We start from the raw sequence: 12,080 nt of genomic DNA, 5'->3' as shown, positions 1-12,080 counted from the left end.
TTACTTTCCATAGCCGCCATTGGAGCCGCCATTAGAGCTTCCGTAGCCACCATTGGAGCTGCCATTAGAGCTTCCATAGCGGCCATTTGAGCTGCCATTAGAGCTACCATAACGGCCATTGGAGCTGCCATTAGAGCTTCCATAACGGCCATTGGAGCTGCCATTAGAGCTTCCATAGCGGTCATTGGAGCTGCCATTAGAGCTTCCATAGCGGCCATTAGAGCTGCCATTAGAGCTTCCATAGCGGCCATTGGAGCTGCCATTAGAGCTTCCATAGCGGCCATTGGAGCTGCCATTAGAGCTTCCATAGCGACCATTGGAGCTGGCATTAGAGCTTCCATAGCGGCCATTGGAACCTCCGTTCAAGCCACCATTAGAGCTACCATAGCGGCCATTGGAACCTCCGTTGAAACCACCGAAGCCGCCATTAAGACCGCCGTTAGAGCTACCATAACCACCATTGGAACCACCATTAGAACTACCATAGCCGCCATTGGAACCACCATTAGAGCTACCATAACCACCATTGGAACCACCATTAGAACTACCATAGCCGCCATTGGAACCACCATTAGAGTTGTCGTAGCCACCATTGGAGCCACCATTAGAACTGCCATAACCACCATTGGAACTGCCATAGCCACCATTGCCCCCCTGTGAAGTTCCAAGGTTGAAGACGGTGAATGATGACGTGCTCTTTCCATTCCCATTGCCTCCACTACCACCAGCATTACTACCATACCTTCCACCTTTGCCTCCATACCCTAAGCCATTACCTCCATTTCCGCCGCCATTACTACCATACCTTCCACCATTACCTCCAAAGCCTCCATTACCACCTCCATTACTACCATACCTTCCACCATTACCTCCAAAGCCTCCATTACCACCTCCATTACTACCATACCTTCCACCGTTAGCTCCATTACTGCCACCATTAACTCCGTATCTTCCACCATTTCCTCCATTACCCCCACCATTGCTTCCATAGCCTCCTCCATTGCCTCCATTGCCTATACCATTGCCTCCGTTTCTTCCGCCGTTACTTCCATAGCCTCCTCCGTTTCCTCCAGAGCCTCCGTTACCTCCACGACCGAAGGTAGGGGGTTCAGGCTCGGCGAGGGAGGAGGCCAAGAAGAGGAGGAGGAGGATGGTGAGGGCTGATAGCTTCTGTGGAGATGGAGAGGAAAAAACGTTAATGGACGAGAGAGAGGAGGAGGGAGGGAAGGACTGGAAGGAAGAGTGGAGGAAAGGAGAGAGAAGGGACGGGGAAGAGTGAGGGTTAAGCGAGGGAGAAGAAAGGAAGAAGATGAGAAAGAAGGAAGAAAGGGAGATAAAATGAAGAGGTGAAAGAGAGGATAACGAAGCAGATTGTGAGTATGTAGATGTCGTGGATGAAGAGAAGAGAAGAGAGAGAGAGAGAGAGAGAGAGAGAGAGAGAGAGAGAGAGAGAGAGAGAGAGAGAGAGAGAGAGAGAGAGAGAGAGAGAGAGAGAGAGAAACTATATCACTGTATAAAGACTTGCAATAGCAAGTATATATACGTAATAACAGTCCATTAGTCCACGCAATTTCTTATCAGCATGGCAGAAATATGATATAGCACAGCGTCTCTTTTTTTTTTTTTAAGTTAAGCTCACTGATATTTACCATGTTGCAGAGGAGCACGTTCCACAAAGCAAACAGAAGATGATATGGTGTCAAGATGATTCCTCTCAGCCCTTATATACCGTGAGAGACCGTCGATAATAAGGGGGAAGGAGTTGCCAGTTAGCTTCTACAGTGTGTTTATATCTTTCTTCCCATGATCCTTCAAGTAATGGCATCAGTAAATGAACATTGTTAATTCCATAGTTCTAATTTTGGGGACTCGTATATAGATTATAGTATTGAAAAGGTGATTATCTTCGGGTGAGATAATATCATGGCTGACAAAAGGTTGAATGAAAACTTTTCTAGTTCAGCCTTGTCGCTATTAACGCTTAGGTATTTTATTTACCAGAACAACGGGCAATTTTGCTCAGATGAGAATGGGTTAAGGAAAGAACATGATACTCCTGAAGAATTACACCAAATTATCGAGCAATTCTATCATTATTGCTTTTGTCTTCCTGGCCTTGTTCATTTCTGTTGACCATCAAGACTACCATTACGTGAAGCCCACTGACTGTCAAGGATAGGACCAAATTTTGTTCTTTATGATGACGTTATAACCAGTTAGTTCTGGAATGAGTACTGTTAAATGGCCTTCAACCGACTTTAATTGACCTAAATGACCTCTGACTGAAATTAATTAACACCGATGGTCCAAATATCACCAAAATTGTTCTGCCAGGTCTGCAATGGATGGGGAATGTCTGGACGGATCTGGAATGGCACTGATGAACCTAATCTGACTTAACTGGATCTGAATGGACCTATCTGACCGTGAACTGCTTGAATATGATCAAAGTGGCTGTGTGAACCTATCGTGGTTTGCATATCGGTGACCTGACCTTGTTGACCTTTGTGAGTCTAAATTGATGTATTTAAACAAGAATGGGTTTAAATGAGCCAGTGTGGATGTAGCAGCAATAGTAGTTGCATCACAAGGCTCATCTGGCCGTAATATCGATGGGCTGCAGGCTGAAGTTGACCTTTTCCTGTAGTCCACTATCCACCTTTAGGGATATTAGCAAGTGAGCTGAGGAGCGTTTTCATATCAGACACCTTTGCTGACTGGTTATATCAATGCCACCGCGAGAAGGCGTCCCTCTTCAGTACTAGAGTAGATGTGAAGGGTCTTACTGGATCTTGAGTAACCTGAAGAGAACTAATAGAATTCAAGCATATAACTGGACTTAAATGTATACAGTAGATCCAATTGAATCTAGGGATGGAGATGACAGTAACTGATGTGATCCGAATGAACAGATATACCAGTGATGGTTTTACTGACTACTTATTTTCCCGGCTGACGGTTTGGCTCGACGCAGGTATGGGGTCAACGAAAGCTGTAGTCTATCAGTATTTCAAATCCAGGCAATATTACGATTTATATACAAAATTGTCCTCTCAAAGACAAATATTTCTCAATACTGCATTTTGTTACTGAATACCTGTTGGATGTCGTATAAACACAATTGCTGCTGCCTAGTTTACATGGTGTTGCTCAGTGTTTTCAGCAGTCGATGTAATGGTCTCCAGTGCGTATGTTTGTCAGTGAACTTTACGGATGATGAACAGCATAGACACAGGTTTTATCTCACGTCTTGAGCTGTAAATGAAGTCAGGTTAAATATGTGCAGTGCGGTTTGCCTTTTAGGGATGTTTTCTTCTTGCCGTTGGTGCAAATGACGTAGATACAATGATGCAGCTACAACACACACACACACACACACACACACACACACACACACACACACACACACACACACACACACACACACACACACACACACACACACACACACACACACACACATTGTCATCTTCCATAAAAATTTTTTTCAGCCCATGATGGACGTCTCGTATTCAAGGGATCAAAATCTGAGGCACTTATGATATTCAGTAGCTCATGTATCTCAAACACAGTACAGTGTGTGTGTGTGTGTGTGTGTGTGTGTGTGTGTGTGTGTGTGTGTGTGTGTGTGTGTGTGTGTGTGTGTGTGTGTGTGTGTGTGCGCGTTTAATGTAATAGGCTGATGTGATACCATCCTCTAAACCACACACTTTATACGTGTCCTCTGATTCACACTAAATATACACGAACATTTTGCCTTCATACTAAAGACGGTTTGCAGCTTAAACCATTATTTTCCCTAGGATTATCAACCCTTCCATGACACAAGAAATCTTTATTATTCTGATTGCTTCCGGACGATTGAATGCAAGTTAAGAGTGGGTTATTGCCCCATAATATAATGTCCTATAATGACGTCTTTTTGTATTCCAGTTTTACTGCCATTACGCTAGTAAAATTAAATGGATAAGACGTGGTTAAAGGCAGTCTGCGCTAACCCTTCAAGATGTAAGAAACCTCATGTCGTCGTCTGATTCCTCGAGCATTTGTTTTTCATCTGAGAAGTGGCTTTTCCCCCCTGTTCGGGTTTATTAGCAGTCTCTACTAATTCCTTCAGGACGTAGAGAACTAATTCATTCTGATTACCGCTAGATTAGGAGCGGTATTTAGATATTTACCTCTAAAAATCTAGTGTAGGTGTGAGGAGTGCGTCTCAGATGTAGCCAAGACTGTAGTAGAGGCTGTTTATAGATGTGGGAACTTCTGGAACAAGCCTGTCCGTCAGCTACTCGCTAAGGATTTTTTGAAAGAGGTGCTCTACTCCCGTCGACACTAGCGAAACCTTATAATTAGGTTCCCGGGCTTCCGCATCTGTCCAGTGGTTTTTACTTGTATAAAAATACCAACATATATTTGGGCACAGTCACGGCCCAGAAAGTAGAAGAAAATGGTATTGTATAATGTACAAAAATTCATAATATTTCAGCAGGCCTGGGTAGTTTCTCAAGAAATTGTGTGTTTTCCGCTTGTAAAGTGGAGCATTTTAGTCAACTTGAAAATTATACACATAATTGTTTGTCTGTTATGGAATTCTCAGTGCTGAAGTTTATGTTCCACTGTTCATCTGAATAGTTTTTGAGTTACCTAGATTATTTAACTTTTGAGAGGTAAATTTTCCCCTCTACTGAATACTAGCATGTTGTTAGCTGGATGAAACCCCAAAGTGTGTTCTAGCAAATTATGGCGTATGAAAGCATGACTCATTTTACCTACCAGCTGCCAAAATGTGTTGACAAACTTAACTCTGAAGGAACCATTGCTGGTAAAGATATAAAGTAAACTCACTATCTTCCACTGTCGTCTGCAGGCCCCACTTATTTGACTTGGAGGTGATACATATAGGAGTCTACCAGCCTCGACAAACTCCTGTTTTTGTCCCTTTGCCAGTACTCTTCCTTATAAAATATCCTGAAAACAATAAACCTAATCTTAAACTGTAACTTACAGCCCTTAGTGTATGTTTGGAATCTTCGTGTACTGTGTCTGCGTATTGTTCACTTCAGTCGGCATGATGGCAAATTGTAGTTTATAGGCTATGATAAAAGAAACTAGAAAGCCAACTAGAAAATTCAGCTAAACTTCAGCGTAACAAGTTTTTCATGGGTATCACTGTTTTTATTCAGGTACATTATAAATAAATAAATAAATAACTAGATAATTAAATAACTAAATAAATATGCTTTCGCTAGGCGCAGAGCTGTCTTACATATCTACATGTACAATAGACATTGTAAATATTACAAGCATTGACTAAGGTGTTTATGTCCAAATGATATATATATTAAGGACAAATAGCTACAACTATAAACTCAGCTCAGGTACACAGGAAATAATCAAATATGCATAAAAAGAATGATGACAATTTATTGGTATCAAATTAGTATTCGATTACACATCCGCCAAATAAATATAAGAGGAAATACTGAGACCAGAATATAAAAAATCAAAGGTGCAGTTAAGAAGCAGCAAAGGCAGAACTAGAAATAATTTACACATAAGTCATAAGAGGGAAAATGATATATATATCAACTGATCCTTATTTATGGAGAGAGCTTTGAGAAAAATCCAATTTAGAGCTGCTTAGTCACTGTTAATGGAAACACTGAAGTTATTATGTGGTGATTACTTTCCATAGCCGCCATTGGAGCCGCCATTAGAGCTTCCATAGCCACCATTGGAGCTGCCATTAGAGCTTCCATAGCGGCCATTTGAGCTGCCATTAGAGCTACCATAACGGCCATTGGAGCTGCCATTAGAGCTTCCATAGCGGCCATTGGAGCTGCCATTAGAGCTTCCATAGCGGCCATTGGAGCTGCCATTAGAGCTTCCATAGCGGCCATTGGAGCTGCCATTAGAGCTTCCATAGCGGCCATTGGAGCTGCCATTAGAGCTTCCATAGCGGCCATTGGAGCTGCCATTAGAGCTACCATAGCGGCCATTGGAACCTCCGTTGAAACCACCGAAGCCGCCATTAAGACCGCCGTTAGAGCTACCGTAACCACCATTGGAACCACCATTAGAACTACCATAGCCGCCATTGGAACCACCATTAGAACTACCATAGCCGCCATTGGAACCACCATTAGAACTACCATAGCCGCCATTGGAGCCACCATTAGAACTACCATAGCCACCGTTGGAGCCGCCATTAGAACTGCCATAACCACCATTGGAACTGCCATAGCCACCATTGCCCCCCTGTGAAGTTCCAAGGTTGAAGACGGTGAATGATGACGTGCTCTTTCCCCCGCCATTGCCTCCATTACCACCACCATTACTACCATACCTTCCACCATTGCCTCCATACCCTCCGCCATTACCTCCATTCCCGCCGCCATTACTACCATACCTTCCACCGTTACCTCCATTACTGCCACCATTAACTCCATATCTTCCACCATTTCCTCCGTTAACCCCACCATTGCTTCCATAGCCTCCTCCATTGCCTCCATTGCCTATACCATTGCCTCCGTTTCTTCCGCCGTTACTTCCATAGCCTCTTCCGTTTCCTCCAGAGCCTCCGTTACCTCCACGACCGAAGGTAGGGGGTTCAGGCTCGGCGAGGGAGGAGGCCAAGAAGAGGAGGAGGAGGAGAGCGAGGGCTGAAAACTTCTGTGGAGATGGAGAGGAAAAAACGTTAATGGATGAGAGAGAGGAGGAGGGGGGGAAGAAATGAAAAGAAGTGTGGAGGAAAGGAGAGAGAAGGGATGGGAAAGAGTGAGGGTTAAGCGAGGGAGACGAAGGGATGAAGTGAGGGAGGGGGAGTTGAGAAAGAAGGAAGAAAGGGAGATAAAATCAAGAGGTAAAAGACAAGATAAGGAAAAAGATTGTGAGTATGTAGATGTCGTGGATGAAGAGGAGAGAGAGAGAGAGATAAAGAGAGAGCGAGCGAGAGAGAGAGAGAGAGAGAGAGAGAGAGAGAGAGAGAGAGAGAGAGAGAGAGAGAGAGACTATATCACTGTAAAAAGACTGGCAATAGCAAGTATACGTAATAACAGTCCATTAATCCACGCAATTTCTTATCAGCAAGCATAAATCACAGTCTAAGTAATATATTAGAGTGTGGCACAAATGTGAAGAGTATAGCACAGTGTCTCTTTTTTTTTTATAAGTTAAGCTCACTGATATTTACCATGTTGCAGAGGAGCACGTTCCACAAAGCAAACAGAAGAGGATATGGTGTCAAGATGATTCCTCTCGGCCCTTATATACCGTGAGAGACCGTCGATAATAAGGGAGCAGGAGTTGCCAGTTAGCTTCTACAGTGTGTTTATATCTTTCTTCCCATGATCCTTCAGGTAATGGCATCAGTAAATGAATATTGTTAATTCCATAGTTCTAATTCTGGGGATTCGTATATAAATTATAGTATTAATAACGGTGATTATCTTCAGGTGGGGTAATATCCCAGCTGACAAAAGGTTGAATGAAAACTTGTCTAGCTCAACCTTGTCGCTATTAACGCTTAGGTATTTTATTATTTACCAGAACAACGGGCAATTTTGCTCAGATGAGAATGGGTTAAGGAAAGAACATGATACTCCTGAAGAATTACACCAAATTATCGAGCTATTCTGTCATTACTGCTTTTGTCTTCCTGGCCTTGTTCATTTCTGTTGAATATTAAGACTTCCATTACGTGAAGCCCTCTGACTGTCAAGGATAGGACCAAATTTATTTTTCCTGATGACGTTATAACCAGTTAGTTCTGGAATGGGTACTGTCAAATGGCCTTCAACTGACTTTAATTGACCTAAATGACCTCTGACTGACGTGAATTAGCACCGATGGTCCAAATATCACCAAAATTGTTCTGGCTGGTCTGCAATGGATGGGGAATGTCTGGACGGATCTAGGATCGCATTGATGATCCTAATCTGACTTAACTGAATCTGAATGGACCTACCAGACCGTGAACTGCTTGAATATAAACAAGGTGGCTGTGTGAACCTATCGTGGTTTGCATATCGGTGACCTGACCTTGTTGACCTTTGTGAACCTAAACTGATATATTTAAACAAGAATGGGTTTAACTGAGGTAGTGTGGTTGTAGCAGCAGCAATAGTTGCATCACCAGGCTCATCTCGCCGTAATCTCGATGGGCTGCAGACTGAAGTTGGCCTTTTCTAGTAGGCCACTATCCACCTTTTGGGATATAGCAAGTGAGCTGAGGAGCGTTTGCATAACCGACACCTTTGCTGACTGGGTATATCAATGCCACCGCGAGAAGGCGTCCCTCTCCAATACAAGTTGTAGATATGAAGGGCCTTAGTGGGCCTTGAGTAACCTGAAAAGAACTAAAAATGGATATAACCGGACTTGAATGTATGCAGTACACCCAATTGAATCTAGGGATGAAGCTGACAGTAACTGATGTGATCCAAATGAACATATATACCAGTGATGGTTTTACTGACTACTTATTTTCCCGGCTGACGGTTTGGCGTCGCAGGTATGTGGTCAGCGAAAGCTCTAGTCTATCAATATGTCATCTCTAGGCAGTATTACGATTTATGCACAAAAATGTCCTCTCAAAGACAAACATTTTTCAACAATGCATTTTGTTACTGAATACCTGTAGGATGTTGTATAAACACAATCGCTGCTGCCTAGTGTACTGGGTGTTGCTCAGTGTTTTCAGCAGTCGGTGTAATGGTCTCCAGTGCGTGTGTTTGTCGGTGAACTTTACGGATGATGAACAGCATAGACACAGGTTTTATCTCATGTCTTGAGCTGTAAATGAAGTCTGGTTAAATATGTGCAGTGCGGTTTCCTTTTTACTGATACTTATTTCTTGCCGTTGGTGCAAATGACGTAGATACAATGATGCAGCTAAACAGACACACACACACACACACACACACACACACACACACACACACACACACACACACACACACACACACACACATTGTTATCCTCCATAAAATTTTGTTCAGCCTTTGATGGACGTCTCGTATTCCAAGGACTAAAACCTAAGGTAGTTATGATATTCAGTAACTCATGTATCTCAAACACAGTATAGTGTGTGTGTGTGTGTGTGTGTGTGTGTGTGTGTGTGTGTGTGTGTGTGTGTGTGTGTGTGTGTGTGTGTGTGTGTGTGTGTGTGTGTGTGTGTGTGAGTGTGTGTGTGTGTGTGTGTTCAAGGTAATAGGCTGATGTGATACCATCCTCTAAATCACACTACCTTAATACGTCTCCTCTGGCTCACACTAAATATACACGAACGTTTTGCCTTCATACTACAATTATCAACTCTCCCATGACACAAGAAATCCTTATCATTATGACTGCTGCCGGAAGATTGAGTGGAAGTTAGGAGTGGGTTATTGCCCCATACTATAATGTCGTATAATGACGTCTTTTTGTATTCCAGTTTTGCTTTCATTAGGTAAGTAAAATCAAATGGATATGAAAGACTATATTTTCCCTCTCCATCTCTTGAGGTAAATTAAACTGTCTGGAGATAGCAAGGAAAAAGCTGAAAAGACGTCCTCGAGCTGAAGTGGTTAATTTCAGCCTGCGCTAACCCTTCAGGAAAAAAGAAACCTCATCTATTCAAGTCTGATTCCTCGAGCAATTTTTTTTTCATCTAAGAAATGGCTTTTTCCTCCTCTTCGGGTTTGTTAGAGTCTCTACTAATTCCTTCAAGACGTGGAAAACTAATTCATTCTGATTACCGCTAGATTAGGAGCGGTATTTAGATATGTACCTCTAAAAATCTAGTGTAGGTGTGAGGGGTGCGTCTCAGGTGTAGCCAAGACTGTAGTAGAGGCTGCTTTTAGATGTGGGAACTTCTCCAGGAGCAAGCCTGTCCCTCAGCTACACACTAAGGATTTTTTGAAAAGAGGTGCTCTACTCCAGTCGACATTAGCGAAGGAACCGCATCTGTCCAGTGGTTTTTACTTGTATAAAAATACGAACATATATATGGGCACAGTCACGACCCAAAAAGTAGAAGAAAATGGTCTGGTATAATGTTCAAAAATTCATAATATTTCAGCGGGCCTGGGTAGTTTCTCAAGAAATTGTGTGTTTTCCGCTTGTAAAGTGGTGTATTTTAGTCAACCTCAAAACTATACATTTAATTCTTTGTCTATTATGGAATTCGCAATGCTTAAGTTTATGCTCCGCTGTTCATCTAATTAGTTTTTGAGTTACCTTGATTATTTACCTTTTGAGAGGCAAATTCTTCCTTCTACTGCATGGTGTTAGTTGGTTGAAACCCCAAAGTATATTCTCGCAAATTATGTTACATGAAAACATGACTCACTTTACTTACCAGCAGCCAAAATGTGTTGACAAACTTAACTCTCAAGGAACCATTGCTGGTAAAGATATAAGTACACTCACTTCTTCTACTGTCGTCTGCAGGCCCCACTTATTTGACTTGAAAGAGATACACATGAGAGTCTACCAGCCCCGACGGACCCCTGTTTTTGTCCCTTTGCCAGTACTCTTCCTTATAAAATATCCTGAAAACCATATACCTAGTCTTAAACTGTAACTTGCAGCCCTCAGTGTATGTTTGGAATCTTCGTGTACTGTCTCTGAGTATTGTTCACTTCCGTTGGCATGATGGCAAATTGTAGTTTATAAGCTATGATAAAAGAAACTAGAACGTCACCTAGAAAATTTAGTTAAACATCAACATAACAACGTTTTTATGGGTATCACTGTGTTTATTCAGGTACAATATAAAAAAAAAAATAAAAAAATAAATAAATCTGCTTTCACTACGCCCAGAGCTGTCTTAACTACATGTACAGTACAATAGACATTATAAATATTACAAGCATTGACTAAGGTTTTTATGTCCAAATGATATATGTATTAAGGACAAATTGCTACAACTTTAAACTCAGCTCAGGTACACAGAACATTCATCAGAGGAAATAATCAAATATGCATAAAAAGAATGATGACAGTTTATTGGTATCAAAATATCATTCGAGTAAACATTCGTCAAATAAATATAAGAGAAAATATTAAGACCAGAATATAAAAATAATCGGAGGTGCAGTTAAGAAGCAGCAATGCCAAAACTAGAAATAATTTACAGATAAGTCTGAAGAGGGAAAAGTGATATATATTAACTGATCCTTATTTATACAGAGAGCTTTGAGAGAAATCCAACTTAAAGTAGCTTAGTCATGTTAATGGAAATACTGGAGGTACTCTGCGGTGATTACTTTCCATAGCCGTCATTGGAGCCTCCATTAGAGCTGCCATATCCGCCATTGGAACCGCCATTGGAGCTTCCGTAGCCGCCATTGGAGCCGCTCAATCCTCCATTGAAGCCACCATTGGAGCTACCATAGCCGCCATTGGAGCTACCATTGGAACCTCCGTTCAAGCCACCGTTGGAGCTACCATAGACACCATTGGAACCACCATTGAAGCCACCATTGGAACCACCATTGGAGCTACCATAGCCACCATTGGAACCTCCATTGAAGCCACCATTGGAGCTACCATAGCCACCATTGGAACCTCCATTGAAGCCACCATTGGAGCTACCATAGATGCCATTGGAACCGCCATTGAAGACACCGTTGGAACCACCATTGGAGCTACCATAGACGCCATTGGAACCTCCATTGAAGCCACCATTGGAGCTACCATAGCCGCCATTGGAACCTCCATTGAAGCCACCATTGGAACCGCCATTGGTGCTACCATATCCGCCATTAGAACCTCCATTGAAGCCACCATTGGAGCTACCATATCCGCCATTGGAGCCACCATTCAAGCCACCATTGGAACCACCATTGGAGCTACCATAGCCGCCATTGGAGCCACCATTGGAACCACCATTAGAGCCACCATAGCCACCATTACCTCCATTCACGCCATTACTCCTCAGTGGAGCCCCAAGGTTGAAGATGACAAATGACGTCGCTCTCCCCCTCCCATTGCCACCTCCGTTACTTCCGTAGCCTCCACCATTACCTCCATTGTTTCCACCATTACTACCATACCTTCCCCCATTACCTCCATTGCCACCTCCATTACCTCCG

The 12,080-nt window shown here is 42.6% G+C and overlaps 2 protein-coding genes across 2 annotated transcripts; both read right to left on the bottom strand.

Moving 5' to 3' along the window:
* On the bottom strand, positions 1-3,945 carry LOC145399759 (uncharacterized). Its single transcript, XM_080272308.1, has 3 exons — positions 3,940-3,945; positions 330-1,170; positions 1-176 (listed from the first exon to the last, which is right to left on the bottom strand). Exons 1-3 carry the CDS (start codon positions 3,943-3,945, stop codon positions 1-3), a joined length of 1,023 nt encoding a protein of 340 aa, XP_080128434.1.
* Positions 3,946-5,682: 1,737 nt separating this feature from the next.
* Positions 5,683-10,467, bottom strand: LOC145399758 (uncharacterized). Its single transcript, XM_080272307.1, has 3 exons — positions 10,414-10,467; positions 5,946-6,672; positions 5,683-5,858 (listed from the first exon to the last, which is right to left on the bottom strand). Exons 1-3 carry the CDS (start codon positions 10,465-10,467, stop codon positions 5,683-5,685), a joined length of 957 nt encoding a protein of 318 aa, XP_080128433.1.
* Positions 10,468-12,080: the final 1,613 nt, after the last annotated feature.

This window comes from Coenobita brevimanus, chromosome 50 (genome assembly GCF_032717465.1).
Source record: "Coenobita brevimanus isolate Jiangsu-jjx chromosome 50, ASM3271746v2, whole genome shotgun sequence".
NCBI lineage: Eukaryota > Metazoa > Arthropoda > Malacostraca > Decapoda > Coenobitidae > Coenobita > Coenobita brevimanus.
The sequence above is the reverse complement of the archived record's forward strand: the minus strand, read 5'-3'. Positions and strand labels throughout refer to the sequence as shown.

What these genes read in the sequence shown, in the direction of transcription:
- LOC145399758 (XM_080272307.1), bottom strand. Translation starts at nt 10,467, where the DNA reads ATGTGTATCTCTTTCAAGTCAAATAAGTGGGGCCTGCAGACGACAGTA. An exon ending in TGCAGACGACAGTAGAAGAA is followed by an intron (nt 6,673 to 10,413) that starts GTGAGTGTACTT and finishes CCATCTCCACAG; the next exon opens with AAGTTTTCAGCCCTCGCTCT. An exon ending in TGGCCGCTATGGAAGCTCTA is followed by an intron (nt 5,859 to 5,945) that starts ATGGCAGCTCCA and finishes CCAATGGCCGCT; the next exon opens with ATGGAAGCTCTAATGGCAGC.
- LOC145399759 (XM_080272308.1), bottom strand. An exon ending in TGGCCGCTATGGAAGCTCTA is followed by an intron (nt 177 to 329) that starts ATGCCAGCTCCA and finishes CCAATGACCGCT; the next exon opens with ATGGAAGCTCTAATGGCAGC.